This window comes from Triticum aestivum, chromosome 2B, assembly GCF_018294505.1.
Source record: "Triticum aestivum cultivar Chinese Spring chromosome 2B, IWGSC CS RefSeq v2.1, whole genome shotgun sequence".
NCBI lineage: Eukaryota > Viridiplantae > Streptophyta > Magnoliopsida > Poales > Poaceae > Triticum > Triticum aestivum.
Genome location: NC_057798.1, coordinates 672,125,348 through 672,143,305, shown reverse-complemented (window position 1 = coordinate 672,143,305; position 17,958 = coordinate 672,125,348). Strand labels below are relative to the sequence as shown.

Here is a 17,958-nt window from a genome sequence, read left to right as displayed (position 1 = left end):
CACCGTCCGTTTCCCCTTCCGACACTTGCATGGCACGACTGCGTGCGTGCGTGCGTGCGTCCTAAATTGCACTGGGCGATCACCTAAATTGAACTGCCGCCGCACGCATTTGGGTCACTGATGAGTCGCGGTTCAAGCGTCACGTCTCGCCAGCAAAGCCACACTACGCAATAGCATAGGCCATACTAGACAGGTGATGTCTCATGAAAAGCTGGGGAAAATAAAATAAGAGGAAGCCCAGTTTGAGTATACTACTCCCACCTTTCATGCGTTTTTCTGTCGAATGGCAACGTCAATTCTCCGAGCAGCAGGGACCATACTGCACTTAACACTATCAAGGGCTAAAAATAACGATAAAAAGAACACCAATAGGCGAATAAAAACAAGGGATGGCATTTATGCGGCTTTATTTTCCTCATCTCCGCCCACGCACACGCACACGCACACCAAAACCAAAAAAGAAAAAGAGGGAAAGAATTGGCTGCCGCTACGCTTTATGAGGTTCCACTTCCACAGAATAGAATTAGAACGGGGAGGTGGTTAGCGAAAGTGATGCCGCAGCCGCAGCCGCAACCTCAACCTCGGAGTACTAATTAAACACTCTGATTAACACATCTCACTCCTGCGTGCTGCCTTGTCCTTCACATCACCTCCCTCCATGGGATAAAAACAGAAGCAGCAAAGCTGGAAAGGTTAATGCGAGCGGGAACTGCCCCACAAGAGACACTGATCAAAACCTGCTTTTTCCCTCTCCTCTCTTTTTTCACTTGTCTTCATCGAGTGAAATTCCACAGCCCCACCTGGCCTCCCCTCTTCCCCTCCCCCCTCCACTCCTCCATCTTCTTCTACTAGCCGCAGACGGACGGAGCTACTCTGCCTGCCATAACCGCCCACCCAAGCAGAGAAAACACCACCTCCCCCCTCACCCACCACTCCTACCTCCTCCGACTTAGCGTTCGCTGAGCGGGCCTCGTGGTTGGACGCGCCGGGTAGCAGCCGGAGCAGCGGCGGCGGCGGCGGGGAGTCCACAATGCTGGGCGCTAGGAGCAAGTGAGTCAGCCGCCGACGCTCAGTGCATTCTGCAACGATTCTTTTATCGCTGTTCTTATTTTGGAGTGATGGGTGGGCATGGGCACGGTGGTTCTTGGTAGCATGCTTGCTTGGTTTCCTGGAGCATAGCATAGATCTGGTTCGGATCTTGGTGGTTGGGGGTGGAGCTGCCAAGTTCTTGATCTGACGGTGTGTTTTTGCTTTATCTGGTGAGCAGATCTGGCCTGGCCGACGCCAAGGGCGACGGCAAGCCGGAGGGTAAGGTCGGCAGCAAGCCGAGCGGCAAGCCGGAGGCCAAGAGCAACGGCAAGGGCACGCCACCGACACCCAGGGGCGAGACGCCGCCGACACCCAAGGGCGACAGGCCGCGGAAGCCGGCGGTCCCCAAGGCGAATGCCGCCCATGGCACGCCGCCGAGCGCGCCGCGCACGGCCGACAAGTCTCCCAGGTCCGCCGACCGCAAGTCGCCCAAGGGCGCCACCCCCACCCGGACCACCGCCACCACCCCTCCTCCTCCAGAGGTACGCACGATTCCTCCTCTGCTTGTGATGCACGAAGCTTCATGCTTTTAGTGGAATCTTAGTAGTGGTCTATTTGGTTTGCAGAAACAAGGGAAGGCCGGAAAGCCGTCTCCGGAGCCGCAGGCCGCGAAGCCGTCCCAGGAGCTCCAGGCGCAACTTGATGCCGTCCAAGAGGCGCTGAAGAAGGCCATGGGTCAGTTGGTGGAGAAGGAGGAAGAGAAGGGCAAGGTTCTGGAGGAGCTGGAGTGCGCAAAGAAGGTGGCCGATGAGGCCAATGCGAAGCTCAAGGAGGCGCTCGATGTGCAGAGCAGGACCGTGGAGATCCAGAAGGTCCATTCCATGGAAGCGGAGCAGCTGAGCAATGATGATTCTGCGCAAGGCGTGGAAGATGAGCTGCGGAAGAAGCTGAAGAGCATGCAGAGCCAGCAGGAGGCTGACGCCGCTGCGCTGCATTCGACGGTGGAGCAGCTTGAGAAGGCAAGGTATGAGCTGGCAGATGCAATTGATGCCAAGAACTGGGCGCTTAGCCAGGCAGATGATGCCATGAGGGCTTGCGAGGTGAACACTCAGAAAATCGAGCTCCTCAACGCGGAGGTGGAGCGCCTGAAGGGGCTGCTTGATTCCGAGGTGGAGAGCAAGTCGAGGGAAGCTGCTGACAAAATTGGGAAGCTTGAGGCAGAGAATTCTGTGTTGAAGCTTGAACTGGAGAAAGCAAAGCTAGCTGAGAAGAAGGTGATTGAACTGGAGGGTGTGGTTGAACAGCTTAGAGTTGATGTTGCTAATGCCAAGAAGGAATGCTCAAAGTCAGACGAGTTAGCTGATCAACTCAAGAAGAAGGTGCAGCTGTTGGAGTTCCAATTGGAGGAAGCCGACCAGTCACTCATTTTGAAAGGCAAGTCTCTGGATTCAGTGATGGAAGAATTAGATGAAACAAGCACTTTGCTTAAAGACAAAGAATCTGAAGCTGCTGTACTTCATGACAACGTCAGATCCTTGGAGGATGAGGTGACCAGGCTCAAGGAAGAAATTGACGTGACAAGCGAACGTCTTGATGCTGCAGAGAAAGATGCATCTGACCTAATTGCAGAGATCGAAGAGCTAAGGATGAAGCTACAGGCAGTAGAAGATGAGAAAACAAAGGCGCTGAACAATGACCAGCTTGCAAGTTCAGAAATCGCGGCCCTGACTGAACAAAAGAACGAGCTAGCCAACGAGCTAGACGCTAGCAAAGATGAAGTCGAGAAGGTTAAGAAGGCAATGGAGGGTCTGGCCTCTGCCTTGCACGAGATGTCAGCTGAATCCAGAGAGGCCCAGGAGAAATACCTCATCAAACAGGAAGAGATCGAGCACGCTCGGGCACAAGTAGAGGAACTCAACAATAGTCTGCAGAATGCCAAGGAGAGCTATGAGGTGATGCTTGATGAAGTAAACTATGAGAAAGTTTGCCTCAAGAAGTCTGTTGAGAGAATGGAGGCAGAAGCTAAGAACGTGTCTGAGGAATGGCAGTCCAAAGAGCTAAGTTTTGTCAACTCTATTAGGAAGTCAGAAGAAGAGATCGTTGCTGTCAAAGCTCAAATGGACAAGTACTTGGCCGTGGTGAATGAAAAAGAAACTGAAAATACTGAGCTGCTGGAGAAGATGAGTCATCTGGAGGCTCAGCTAGTTGAAGCCAACAAGGCTAGCGAGGAAGCCAAGGCCGAGACCCGGCAATTGAAGGATAAACTATTAGACAAAGAGAACGAATTACAGAACATACAAGAGGAGAACGAGGACTTGCAGGCAAAGGAATCGGCTGCTTCGGAGAAGATAAAAGAGCTCTCTTTCCTGGTGCCGAATGGAACAACAAATGGTGGCAACAAGGAAGAAGACAATGAGAACGGAGGCGGTGTGGATGACGAGCCGGTTGTGGTGGTTGCCAAGATGTGGGAGAACAGCAAGGTCACCGACTACGACTCGTCCAAGGAGAAGGAGAACGACGGCGAGTCCGAAGTCGACCTAGAGTCCAACAAGGGAGACTCCGCCCTCGACAGCAACGGGCTGCAGTCCGCAAAGCTAAACAACGGCATCAGGTCGCCAACCAAACAGCAGCAGCAAAAGAAGAAGAAATTTAAATTTAGCGGCTTACTGAAGAAAAAGAGCTCAAATTAGCACAAGACCACCATCTTATGTTGTTCCTTTGTTGTATGCTATGTGACATCTCCTTTCTTTGACTAGCCACCCACCCATGCCTCTAGTTTTCTGAGTCTGTCATCATGGTAAAGCAAGTGTTGGGTGTTTCAGAGAATACAAAAGAGCCGGCCGATTGTATTTACAGCCATGCGTTTGTTTCTTGCATTTGTGTAAGTTCAGTGATGATGATTCATGCTGTAGTCATAGTGATTGTATTTATTCATACATATGCCCTGGGTAATGTTGTTGTACATGGAACAGAGATTTCCAAATGAATGCAGTTTTTTTTTAATTCTTTGAGCAAAGATGATTTGAAGGAGTGCTATCATGGTGCTCTCTTCATGTTACTGTTGACCTGTTGTCACAGAGATGATGGTGGCAATTGCAATTGGGTAAAGCTGCTGTACCAGCTGATGGAGGAGGACCAAAGCTGTTGCTCATCAATCAAATAATGGGGTTTGCTCCACTCCAGCTAACCCTTTTGCTGTTCCTCCACATTTCTCCCAACCACCCGAGCTGAAAAGGCCGGCACAAGAGGGGAGGCTGCACTACGATGCATGCATTATGCATCGTTCATGTGAGTCACAACTCACAAAGATGTAGTACATGTTGGAGTTCTACTCACTGTAGGTCCTATGGTGGAGCGATGAACTTTTCATGACAAAATGCACTCGCAAATTATTGGCTCCAGATGGACGGTACTGTAGTAGGGCTAGTCTGTCTCTGAAGGATGGCCACTCAGTACAAAGGCCCCCACTGTTCCAGCCTTCCAGGTCAACACAGGCCCACCAAATTAGTAGGCAATGTGTTGTGTATGTACAGCAGAATTGATGTGCAACGTGCTTTTGGTTCAGTTAATGTGTGCCAAAGGAGTGACAGTAATGTGGCAGCGACAGAGTGTTGTACATGCAGCACAAAAACACGAGGCCTACCGCAAATCTACAACGAGCGCCTCTCGCCGCCCGCCAATGCCAGTTTGATTTTCAGTCACCCAGCATATGCCAAAACACTATAAACGGCCAAATGCGTCCGGTGATGATATGCATGGTGCACGTCTAATTGGGAGCGGCGTCTACTGCTGCCCCCGCTTGTTGTCTTGTGAATGGATGGAGATAAGTAAGATAAGATAAAGAGAAGAACGGAAGGGGACCGCAGCGCAGCATCAGTCCTCACTGAAACCCTGTGAAAGCCCTGACATCTCTGCAATCTGCGGTAAACAGAGGAGCAGGGCTCAATATTCCTACTACTCCCTCCGTCCGGAATTACTTGTCGTAGAAATGGATGTATCTAGATGTATTTTAGTTCTAGATACATCCATTTCGGAGACAAGTAATTCCGAACGGAGGGAGTACATGGCAATGGCATGTGTCCGGAGTGGCAGGCACCGGCCTCTGAGTCCTTGAGACGCCGCACTCACCTTCGTATTTGTAACAACAGGGGCTCATGACGCTCACTGGGGCCATGAAGTACTGGTGTGAAGCGTCTCCACAGCAAGGTGAACAACGCAGGAGAGGAAAACTGAGGCCAGAGGTACACCGAGAAGCAAAACTGGAGGTCTGGAGTGTACCTACAAAACTAATGACTGCTTGTACAGAGCTTGCTAATGAGTTTATTATGAAGGCACAGCAGCTCTGCATCCCAATACCAAGAGGAGACAAAGCTAATGATGCATTTCTTGTTCAGGAAGGAGATTGGGGGAGCCTATCTCAGTTCAATTTAGAACGCAAAAGCCTATCTAGGACCCGGCGTAAAACCACCGTACACTGCAGCTGCACAGTATTAGGTTTTAACACTTGTATCTATCAGAATGAGAACTCCTCGGGTAAATATTTGCCAAACTTGCCGGATATAAAGCCCCTGTACTTCCCCTTGAGTTCAGCCACTGCAATCAAACGGCATGTACTTCAACGACAGAAAAACGAGTACGCCACTAGATGGTTGGTGTTGACTATATGTTTGGTGCCATAACAGCTATTTACCTCTAGTGTCCTCAGGCTTGCTGCTGTCTGGCATGTCGTTAGATTGCGCCAGCTCGATTAGTTTCATCAAGTCCTTGCCTGCAATTCATAGTGTCTGAAGTGTCCTCCGTTCCAGAAAATCAAACAGAATAATGAATGGAGGGGACGCTAAATGTTAACTGTACCGTCAATTTGCTTTCCGGAACTCTTGGCATTGATCAGATAAGTTGGTGTCTTGTCTTTTTTCAACTGCAAGGGTAGAGACTCGACTTTCTCAGATTTGACGTTCTCACGTTCATACTAAACCAACAATTGTTGTAATAAAGGGTAGCTAAAGACTAGAGAGGAAAAAAGCAAGGAAATTATGCAACATACATGCAGAAATAAGGAATTTGCGAGGGCAAGCTGGTCAAAAGGAGAGGGGGCCCTGTTGTAAGCTGGGACAAATTTACCATCCTCATATCCTGCTAAGAAATGGTAAGCTGCCTGACCTGGAGTGAGCTTTGATACCGATGGTAGGGCATCAGTGCTGAAAGTACAGAAGAAGGTAACATATTGTTAGCACTGCAGATATAATGTCTCATTCCTTCTCATTTTAACCATCCAGAAACACACACCATTAAATGCTGTTAACTTGCTACTTGTACCCATGAAGCACATGCTCTCCATTACCTATCAGATGATACAACAACCACTGTAGCTGGTTTGGTAAACAACTGTGGTGCTCTTGACTTTGTTGGGAAAAGCACACTGGATTGTTTAGAAGAGATAACTACACCGCTATCAGTGGACACAAGAACATCCTGAATTTCGGAGCAGGACTTGATGACCTCCACTGGAGCAAACAGCAGTACAATAGAAGCGCAAGAAGACAGAAGCCTGATACACACAGTATGGAAGATGAATACCATATTTAGGGAAAGGGTAAAAAGAAATATCAGGCAGAATCTACCAGCCAGGGACGGGGAGGCCTCCTCTTGCAGACAGTACAGGGGCAGCCAAAGCGGAAAGAGCATCTTTTAGCATCGCGGAATCAGCAAATGCTTTACCACATAGGATAAGTGATGAGCGCTCTATGTCTGCCACTGCAACTCCATTTGCATATCGTGTCCCTGAACCCAGAGCATTCCTGACGTTGGTGCTGTTAAGCAATGCACGACAAGAAAGACAATAGACGACATCAGTCTTATGTTATGGCCAACTACAGTTAATGCTCTGAGCTCTTGGTGGCAACTTGAATGCATGCACAAATTACATCATGCGTAGAAGAACTAACAAGATAAATTACCTGATGGAACTGGAAACATATATAGTCAAAGGGCATGTGTCGTGGGAAATCGCACGGTCTGGTATTTTCTGAAGAATACCGGAGAGTGACATGATGGCAGAGGGGTTGTCACTAATAACACGGACCTTTGCATCGCATTCAGCAGAGGAACCAATGGCACCATCTTGGACATAAAGACTTGAGATGGATGAAAGGTGAAAGGTCACCTAACAGAAGCAAACAGACAATCAAACACATTGACACTGAAGCTCAACTGGAAAGTAGTAAGTTAAAATTCTGTCAGCTGACAAAATGAGGCCAACGGTGCTTCTGAATTTCCGTCAGTTCATGAGAATCATTGTGTCACCTAGCCATGGAGAGTAAAATGATAATAAAATAAATAACCTACCTGTTTCAGAAGCTTTGCAAATTGAGCTCCTGAAATATCAGGGAAGCCACCGATGACATTTCCTTTAACATGAAGTGGAGTACCAGACAAACGCTCTGCATGCTCCAGAAACAAGTACCAGGTTATACATCTGCAGCATCAAATGTAAATATACACATCATGACTAAACGGCACTAATTTGTATATACCTGCATAAGTAGTACCACTTTTCTGAAGCTCTGACGGCTCCAAGTTATAGAAGACCTTGTCTTTTACGACGACACCTCTCGCAGCAATAGCCCAATTGAGACCATATGAAACTTCCTGGTCTTCTCTGTGCAATGCGGAGTAGGCGAAAGAAGTGCAAACAATTATAATTGACTGAACCAATGAGAATGAAGAGCATAACTGAAGTAGGAAGCTATTAAGCCATGGTATGATCTAATCTTCTGTTTCTGGTCGCCAGTGATTAAAAACTAGGAAAAGAGGAGTACGGTATGGCTAGATCCCAAACTTACCTCGGCAAGGCAATAGTCTCTCGCTGCTTCCATGGTAACAGCACTGGAACTGCACATTTCAGAGGCCAAAATATCACGACAGGATCACCAAAAAGTGCAATCGGACTTCACCATCGGAAGCAGAAACAATCGAAATATACTACTCCCTCTGTCCCAAAATAAGTGTCTCAACTTTGTACTAGCTCTAGTACAAATTTGTACTAAGCTCAAGACACTTATTTTGGGACGGAGGGAGTACTATTTTTCATGAAACTACGAGTTCGCGTTTTACACCGAAGCCTCATTAAAATTCCACACTAATCGAGACCCTTGACCCCTGTCCGATCTTCCCAACGACACGCCGCACAAGCACAGAGCTCCGATATGATATAGCCATTTCTCTGCTTGGCCCTACATCTACTCCTCCTACCCAGGTTTGGGTTCTACAGCGAAGCAACATGTATCTGGATCCTTGGATTTTTCTCGCGGCCAACAACTTCCCAAATCCACCAAAGCAGTACACGAGGCGGAGCTAACAGAGCGATTGGTAGACAGCGGAACACAAACAGCAGGACGGTAGCAGGACTCACTAGTTGGAGGCTCGCCGCCGGCGAGGATGGGGCGCGGCGGCGGAGAAGACCCAGCATGTGCTTCGCTCTCCGGCTTGGCGGCTTGCGGCGCGTCCGTGCGCTGGTCTGTCTGACCAATGGAGCCGGCGGGATCGTGACCACTACATTGATGGGCCAAGGCCAGTCAAAGCCCATCTTAAAAGTTCTCCTAAAAAAACATCTTAAAACTTCATCTGGGCTTTACTGCCCCAATTTGGCCCGTCCAAATATCTGGCCTTAGTTGCCTTAAAATTCCCCCTCAAAAAAAAGTTGCCGTCACTTAAAAAAAAGAAGTTGCCCTAGAATTCAACTGGAAAAACCTCTCTAATCTCTCAGAGAACAGCTTGCCAGTTAAAAAAAACTGGTCCACAACTTGACACTACCAGCTAAAATAAAATAAAATTAGACAGTATCTATCAGGTTCATCATGATGTCATCTAAAAGAAAAGGAAACTTTATCATGGTGTTTCCCTAAAACAGATCATGATCATTATACAGTGGGGAAAAAAAAACATCAACATCATGGTCACACATCAGAGAAAATGGGACGAAAATGGCAAGCAGATTAAGAGGAGAAATGAAAAAAAAAATCAAACTACACATAAGAAGGGGAACGGCACAGCAACAGACAAATTGTCATTGAACCACTGAATATTGATTGAATGAATCTGGTCAATATATATACAAGGATTTGGACTAGCTGCCTGTTCCATCTAATAAACAGCATCGCAGGCTGACGAACGGCACACACACTACTTGTCTACACATCCGAAGCATCTTGCCTGTGGACGGGCATTGTGCTTCCCAGATTCATTCATAACAAACAATGTGGGGGGTGACCATGAAATGAAACAGTGTTCTCATGGCAACACAGATCTTCAGCAGGCGGGTGATGGGCAGACTTGGGGTCCAAGGTCCTGCCATGCTGCTGTGTCGTCGTGTGAACTCGCAAACCATGTGTTATCCACCTCACAAGGCCTGTAGGCCCAAATCCAATGAAGCCGCCGCATGCTGTGCCTTGGTATGTACAGGTGGGCTAGGTGACTCCTCTTCGGTGTTCATGAGGCGCCTGCTGCAACTTCTGGTGCCTTTTCTTGCGCCTCGTCCTTGCTCAGCAATGCTGGTGTGACCGAGACCACCCCAATCAAGAACAGCAGAGCTACTGACTGGGTATCGTACAGGTCGCTGAGCGATGTTAGCTCTCCCAGAGCAATCCCAGCCTGGATACAAGAAATGAAGCAGGCAGTGGGATTGAAGTTAGCACAAACATTGTACGCACTCAAGGGCAGTATATGGACATGCATTATATCTGAAGCAAGAAACTTTACCCTCACAGTCACGTAGGCTGCTGGGATGAGACCGATAAGAGTTGCCAATAAGAAGGTATGGAAGGGCACATCAACAATGGGCGATGCCAAGTTGATGAAGGTATTTGGCAATGTTGGGGTGACCCTGAGGAAAAGCATGTAATTCAACAGCTTTTCTCTTCTTTTGGCTACCTGGAATTGCAGACAAATCACCCATTTTCAGCTAAGAGTTACTACACAGTTCTAAAGGATCTTGAATCAAAGAGTAGAGTGATCCAAATTATTTTTAAGCATCCCCACAGAAAATTAAGATGTTATGACACTACACAGTGTTGAAATAAAACCACATTGACTAATATTGGTGCTGTAACTTATTACCTGCTTCTGGAAAAATGTGAGCTTGTCTGGCCACAGCACGAACACCAGTGGTTTTCCAATCAGCTTCGACAGGAAAAAGCATGAAGAAGCACCAGCTGAGGCAGCAAAGACAACCAGAGCCACACCCCGGAGTTGCCCGAATAGAGCACCAGCAAGCAATGACATGAATATTGTCCCTGGGATCATGAAGGTCTGCATGAAAATGTACACAGCACAGTAACCTATCAACACCTGTACGGTGTAGTCACTGGTATAGTTCTCAAGATGGCCACTGCAAGGAAACCATTTGAGGGTTAGAAACTGAAGGGGAAAAAATTCCATCGTCAGCACGCAGCACAAGCAACTGGACACTCCCAGTACACATGCACTTGAGCTTATAAGAAAATAATCGCAATAGAAATGGAATCATAACGCGACGTGCATTGCATAACTGTAAAGCGTGCAGATAGCTCACACGTCTGCGACAGATACATGTTCCGTGTGGTGATTATCAATACTAAACAGAAGGCACATGAAACATGCCAGGACCAGGTCCAATGCATATCTCGGCAATAGCTGGCAAAGTGGCAAGAAAGTGACATGGTAATTTGAGGAAAATAAAATAAATGATTGCTCACTTCAGCAAGAAAACAATGTGTTGGATTTCTTTTATTATTATAAGTTAGTCCAGGGAACCATGCTAGACTGGAATTGGAAATGCAGGCTTTAATTTCAGCTCTATCCTGTTATGTTAGACTAACAAGATAAAACATTAATCAGAGCTGGAGCTCTTGTTTGAAGGCCCCATACTCCAAATTTGGAAGTCAGTTTGAAACAAATCGGCAGTTCATACATGCCCAAATTTATCAAAGATGCAACATGAACTGAATATTTTTTTTTGTAACCAGATCCATTCCCCGCCTTGGCGCAGTGGTAAAGCTGCTGCCTTGTGACCATGAGGTCATGGGTTCAAGTCCTGGAAACAGCCTCTTACAGAAATGTAGGGAAAGGCTGCGTACTATAGACCCAAAGTGGTCGGACCCTTCCCTGGACCCTGCGCAAGCGGGAGCTACATGCACCAGGTAACCAGATCCATTCCCCCCTTCTTGCATGGAGAAAAATAAGCCTACCAAACAAAGGCTGAGGTCGTTACCAAATCAAAAAGACAACAACCACTAATTCCCCCCCCCCCCCCTCCCCCTATAAACTAGCATCAATCAACTGTTCCATTCACGATGGGCTTGGATCCATGAAAAGCAGGTGGTTTCTGCATTGAAAACCTACCCCAAAATCTCCGCGCAGAACGCAATGGCATAAAGAAATCTGCAAATCTACTCGTCAGCAGATCCGCATAAACCGACCGACGCGCTCTAGAGTACTAACAATTAAGGGAACGCAAATCGAATCGCCTCTTCTCCTCCAAACATAGAGGAAGATGGGCGACGCAATGACGAGACCACGAAAACTACGCGAATGAGGAAACTTGCGGCATGCGATTGCCCGAAAAGGACGGGAGGCTCGCGCGGACGCAACCAACGACGCACCAACCGAAACAGGAAATGGAGGAAGGGGAATGATGATTACGTGAGGATTTGGAGTTCGTGGAGGTTGCGGGGCAGCTTGAGGAAGCTGTAGTCGGAGTCCGGCATGGAGAGGTAGACCCCGACGAGGCCCGCGGCGAAGACGGCGGCGACCCCGGCGCCGAGCGCGGCCTCCCAGACCGGGAACCTGTCCTCCCTCCCCATCCCCTCCTCCTCCTCCTCCTCCTGCGGGGGAATCCGGCCGGGGTCCGGGCGAGGAGAGGGGCAGAAGAAATAAGGTGAAATTTGGGGAGGGGGGGAGAGCTTTCTTCGGCTCCCTTTCCTTTCTCTCCTCTCTCTCGCCGGCTGCCTTCCGTGGACAAGTTTATATGGCGGAGGAGGGAAGGGAAGGGGGAGGGGGAAGAGAGAGAGAGAACGGAAAGGGATTGGAATATTCCTCTTCCTTTTCCCTGCTGCTCATTTAGCCCTCCTCTCTTCTCTGTGTAATAACTTGAACGATTTGCTGTGCGTTGGCGTGACGATTTCATATATACGTACATACACTCATTCCTATGAAGACACATACACACATTCTATCACTATGAGCATCCGATTGACTGTCATCATATCATCAAACTTGAACTCTAATAGGCTGGGACACCATCGTCTTCCTAACCATCCGACGGTTTGGTTCGCATGTTTCATTTTATTTTCTAAGTATACAAATAAACATGTTTCTTTTGCACTGTATAACAAGGGTGTGGCTAGGACTCATCTGGATGTGACATAACTATATCACATCTGGGCATGATATCGCACAACATCAGCAAAAAACAATTAAAAAAATATTTTGTACAAATTTTGAAGCCCCTTATTATGTGATGAACTACTTAGATGTGACATCCTTAAAAAACATCTAGATGTGAATTAGTCATTCTGGTATAATAAACATGCTTTTTTGGCCAGGTTTCTTTGGCTCATGGCGTCTCGGGCACTGCAAATTTAGGCCGGTCTAGCTTGATTTACTTTTTTGTTTTTTCTTATTTTTTTTTCTTTTGAGTTAGCTTTTGTTTCCCACTGGTTTATTGTGCGTTTTGTAGAGAACGCGCGTTGTGTGTGCGGGAGCTGTAAAACAGCAAAGCGGCTGTTTTTGCTTTCCGGCTTTGCTTTGCTCCGCCGTATGCTACGTGTCGTCGTGCTCCTAACCTGGCCTTAAACTGGGCTAGCAGTAGCTCGGATCCGAATAGATTTGACGTGACATTTACCCCACAAAAAATTGAAACGGCAAGCACGTTGGCTTCGTTTCCATTTTTTTAAGCCAGGCAAGGTACGAAAACGAAATGATTTGGAGTGTGAACCATGTTGGCGCGGATTTCAGTCTTGTTCACGCATCAACACGTCCGCCAGCCTCGGTGTCTCTCGCCGACGAGCACTAGTGTGGAAGCCACGGTGCGCGTGTCTGTCCTCGGTTGGGTGGCTTGGCTGGGGGCTGAGGCCGAGGAGGAGGACGCAACTTGTAAAACGCCGTACTGCACTGCGATGCACGGCCATCCTCTTGTAGGTTGTTGTGGCGGCGTCTCAGAATCTGATGTGAGGTCTCGCTTGCCACCGGCGACCGCAGCGGGCGACGGGATCGATCATAATCATAGCCTGTGTCATGCGCGCGGGCGCGCTCTGCCTCTCTCACTCACGCTCGTGGCATGACCCGTGATGGCGCTAACTAACTGCGGAGTTAGTTAGGAGGTGCTGTGCTACATGAATCTTCTCGTACTATTTCCCAACAGCAACAGAAAAGACTCGCCGGTACCGTGCCTCAAGTACTACGTAGTACATTGCATTCGCGGCCGTGCTACGTAGACGTGAGACGTTAACTCCCTGATACCGCCCGCCCGGCGCATCTTGTTCCTGTACCTCTGACCGTGAGACCGAATCTTTTTTTCGACTTCTTTTTCCTCTCGCTCATGGCCTGACGGTTATAGTTGGTGTGAATTAGTGTCTCCAAGATCACAGCACATGGAGATGTAGGATTTTTTTTCCCTCTCCTCCGCTGGGGCCTGGGGGTGTCCGTCTGTTTGTTTCTGTTCACAAATCTCGTCTGGCTCGGCGCACCGGCCTCCCCATGTGTAACGTGTTGGCTTGCAGGCGCCCACCAGCACCACCCCCGCGCGCACCCATCACGCACTCCGCTAACTGCTAACTGCCACTGACATTTTCCGGTTTGTTTTAGTATTAGTACTAGTAGTATAATATACTGTACAACGAGACAGAATTCCACTGCGCATGTGGTGCCGCGGGCACGATCAGAGCAGATCGGGATTCAGGGAGACGATGCCCAAGTCTGGTGGAGCACCTGCAGCCCAACCATAACAAACTGGGAAACGAACGCGACCTCTTCCATAGGATCCGTCCCTTCTGATGGAACGGTGCAGGTCGTGAACATGTAGCATGTATGATCCCTGCAGGAAGCTGACAGAGACCAAACGAGATATCTATACCTAAATGAGAGCTGAGAGATACCGGAGCCAACTACGCTATGCAGCAGATATGAGATATCTATGCCTAAAATGAGAGCTGAGAGAGACCAAGCAGCATTGAGTGCGAACAAAGCTTTTTGAAAACTTGCTAGTAGATCATATAGGAGGCTGCCATTCTCGAACCAGTGGGAGCATTGGACGGTAAAAAGGAAAGCAACATGTTGTTAAACTAGTGATCGCCCCACTGTTAGGCACATGGTTGTGGTCAAACTCACTACACGGTCAAACTGAACCCCACGCGTTCCTCCTCTTTTTTACAGATGGAGATGTCTGTTTGTTTTGTTTACCTGTTCCGATGGAAGAGATAGGCAACCAACCAAGCAAGGCAAGGGACGATCGATGGAGCTGAATCGTCGGAGAAGGCGGGCCGCACAGCCGCAGAGCACAAGGTTTGTACAAGTAGCCACGTTTGTCTGTCTTGTCTTGGCCGAGCTGGCGTGCTAACTGCGCGTCCAAATTAATCCGGCCAACGTGAAACCCGTTGCGTACGAAGGGATATTTCATCGGCACGTCGGCTTCGTCTATAGCGAGGCGGTCAAATCCCAGCGCTGTCACCGCGGCTTTGGAATTAGATTATTTTGATGAACTGTAGACGGGGCGTGTTTAAAACGCGTCGATAACTGTCCTGTGAAACCGTCGCCTTTAACCAGAGGAGTTTACAGTTACGAGTTTACCGGCCACTACACGAAATCTATCTCCCAGTTTAGGAGCACCAACTGTTTTCCGTATGATAATTAGGCTGTCTGACATTGATTAGGATGGCCGCTTGGTTGGAGAATGGTGGAGGAGTAGAATAGTGCACGGGGCACAGGCTTTTTGTTTGTGGGTCATGACTCATGACGGCGAGCTCTATGCCATGCCCTCACATGGCCTAGTGCCGGCACCTAGGAGCCAAGACCAGATACACTGTACATAGACGCATTGCACCGAGGACGGACCAACCGTTGGAGAGCGTGTCGGGTCGCAGGGGAGTTTTGTAGTGGTACGTGTCAGGGCCGATCTCCTCCTCTTTGCGTGACCGTGGACCGTCCATGGATCTCCATGGTGGTCAGGGAATTTCTTTTTACCGTCCTTCACGTGGCCGTCATGTGTGGACGGACAGTGGACCACTCTTTGCACTGCAACAGCAAATGGAGCCTGCGATAAACTCTAAGTTTCAGATCTGCGTTGTGCAAAGGGACAAGGTGTTGCTGTCCGAGTTCGGATTTTCCTTTTTTCACGGGAACAACTTCGGATTCAAGACCCTGTTGTGGGCTGTGGAGCATGTGGTGTTTCTTGCTTCGTCCAGCAGGGAATTCTTGTCCTCCCTCCGTTCGAAAATATTTGTTAGGGAAATGAATATATATCTAAACATATATTATTTATACGTACATTCATGCTTATTTATTTTTTCGATAAGAATTTTCGGACAGAGGGAGTATTGCCATCAGAACAGCAAGATTTCTGTTTGTGACCTGTGTTCATTTACATGGCCAACACATGCAAATAAAGCAAAACCCAGCCAAAAATAGATAAACAAAACACGATGAAGGCACATGTCAAAGAACGGTGTATGATTTCCCTAAAAAAAATGGTGTATGATAACAACCCTAATAAATTGTCTTTCTTTTTTGAAAAGAAAAACGAGCGAGTCAAAAAAATATCTACAATTTGAAAATGTTTTAAATAAAAACAACCACTAGTAGAAAACAGGGCTTTGGTTCAGGCCGGGCCATCCTATTAGTTTCAGTTCAGCTCAGAACCGGGACCCATGGGGGCATAGGTCCCGGTTCATCTGGCACCTTTGGTCCCTGTTCGAGGCTCGAACTGGGACCAATGTGCCTCGCTCCTGGCCCACCACCATTGGTCCCGGTTGGTGGCTTGAACCGGGACCAAAGGGTGTCCTTTAGTCCCGGTTCCAGCCACGAATCGGGACCAATGATATGCCTATATATACCCCCTCACCGGCGAGCAGAGCACTCTACACTGCTCTGTTTTTTTTGGCCGGCGAGGGGAGGGCTTTGTGGTGCTCTAGCTCACCTCCTATGCACATGAGGTGTTCGATGAAATGCCCGAGCCACACTACTTAAGATTTCTCCTCTCCAAGCTCGACCTCCAAGCTTCATTTTCCTCAATATTTGTCTAGGTTTAGCGGTCCTTCACATCCCGTCCCCGTCTTCACCGCCGTCGATCGCCCGCGCCGATCTCGTCCCCGTTCATTTATTGTTTATGACAATTATGCCGACCAACGTGACATAGATTTTATTTATCTTGGAGGTATGTGAACTAGAAATTCCAACTGACCCTATTGTCGAGAGGTTAAATTTAGTTAAAGAAGAAAACAATTACTTGAAGGAAAAAATAAAAAAATTGAGGAGGAGAAGATGATATTGGAGTTGCATGTTGCAGATGTCGTCGATGATCACAAGATCAAGATGGATGCAATGCGCTTGAAGATTAGAAAGATTAGAAAATATGCCATTCATACCGAGGCTTGGTATCATTATGTCGTTGGATCAATTGTTACCTTGGTTGCGATTATGATCACATTTGTTGTTGCATTGAATTTTTTTACATAGTTTCAATGTATGGTTTAGTTAGATGCTTTAGAGAGCTATATGTTGTTCAATGAGAACTGTGTATGTAATTTTGGTTTTAATGTGATGATGAACTTCTATTAATTTGGTCATTTATCTATTCATGATGTTCTGTAATGGTTTTTGACACACTTAATTATATATAATGCACGCAGATGAACCGGCAATGGATGTACGGCGACAGACACACCTCCGAGTACATTAAGGGTGTGCATAATTTTCTCAAAGTGGCTGAGGCAAACAAGCAGAATGGTTTTATGTGTTGTCCATGCCCTATATGTGGGAATACGAAGTCTTACTCTGACTCGAAAACCCTTCACACCCACCTGCTTTATAAGGGTTTCATGCCACACTATAATGTTTGGACCAAGCACGGAGAAATAGGGGTTATGATGGAAGACAACAAAGAAGAAGAGGACGATGAACTATGTGCCCCCTGAATACGGTGATGCTGCAACGGAGGAAGTTGTTGAAGATCAAGAGGGACCAGACTATGTGCCCGATGATGATCTCCGCCGGGTCATTGTTGATGCAAGGAGACAGTGCGAAAGTCAAAAGGAGAAGCTGAAGTTCGATCGCATGTTGGAGGATCACAAAAAAGGTTTGTGCCCCAATTGCGAAGATGGAAACACAAAGCTCGGTACCGTACTGGAATTGCTGCAGTGGAAGGCAGAGAATGATGTGCCTGACAAAGGATTTGAGAAGCTACTGAAAATATTGAAGAAGAAGCTTCCAAAGGATAACGAATTGCCCGATAGTACGTATGCAGCAAAGAAGGTTGTATGCCCTCTAGGATTGGAGGTGCAGAAGATACATGCATGCCCTAATGAATGCATCCTCTACGGCGGTGCGTATGAGGATTTTAACGCATGCCCGATATGCGGTGCATTGCGGTATAAGATCCGACGAGATGACCCTGTTGATGTTGATGGCGAGCGCCCCCGAAAGAGGGTTCCTACCAAGGTGATGTAGTATGCTCCTATAATACCATGGTTGAAACGCATGTTCAGAAACAAAGAGCATGCCAAGTTGATGCGATGGCACAAAAAGGATCGTAAGAAAGACGATAAGTTGAGAGCACCCACTGACGGGTCGCAGTGGAGAAAAATCGAGAGAAAGTACCGGGAGGAGTTTGCAGGTGACGCAAGGAACATATGATTTGGTTTAAGAGCGGATGGCATTAATCCTTTTGGGGAGCAGAGCAGC

General features: G+C 47.8%; 3 protein-coding genes across 3 annotated transcripts; 1 reads left to right on the top strand and 2 right to left on the bottom strand.

Moving 5' to 3' along the window:
* Positions 1–765: 765 nt before the first annotated feature.
* LOC123046627 (WEB family protein At5g16730, chloroplastic) lies at positions 766–4,032 on the top strand. The gene is made up of 3 exons (XM_044470022.1): positions 766–1,050; positions 1,268–1,571; positions 1,656–4,032. Exons 1-3 carry the CDS (start codon positions 1,031–1,033, stop codon positions 3,717–3,719), a joined length of 2,388 nt encoding a protein of 795 aa, XP_044325957.1. The 5' UTR covers positions 766–1,030; the 3' UTR covers positions 3,720–4,032.
* Positions 4,033–5,333: 1,301 nt separating this feature from the next.
* On the bottom strand, positions 5,334–8,573 carry LOC123046626 (uncharacterized). Its single transcript, XM_044470021.1, has 11 exons — positions 8,441–8,573; positions 7,872–7,920; positions 7,563–7,682; positions 7,375–7,469; positions 6,987–7,192; positions 6,651–6,839; positions 6,371–6,577; positions 6,074–6,227; positions 5,884–5,947; positions 5,720–5,797; positions 5,334–5,622 (listed from the first exon to the last, which is right to left on the bottom strand). The coding sequence occupies exons 1-11, from the start codon at positions 8,495–8,497 to the stop codon at positions 5,543–5,545; spliced, it is 1,299 nt and encodes a 432-aa protein (XP_044325956.1). The 5' UTR covers positions 8,498–8,573; the 3' UTR covers positions 5,334–5,542.
* A 518-nt stretch (positions 8,574–9,091) lies between these two features.
* LOC123046625 (uncharacterized membrane protein At4g09580) lies at positions 9,092–12,029 on the bottom strand. Its single transcript, XM_044470020.1, has 4 exons — positions 11,707–12,029; positions 10,144–10,414; positions 9,787–9,957; positions 9,092–9,678 (listed from the first exon to the last, which is right to left on the bottom strand). The coding sequence occupies exons 1-4, from the start codon at positions 11,865–11,867 to the stop codon at positions 9,517–9,519; spliced, it is 765 nt and encodes a 254-aa protein (XP_044325955.1). The 5' UTR covers positions 11,868–12,029; the 3' UTR covers positions 9,092–9,516.
* Positions 12,030–17,958: the final 5,929 nt, after the last annotated feature.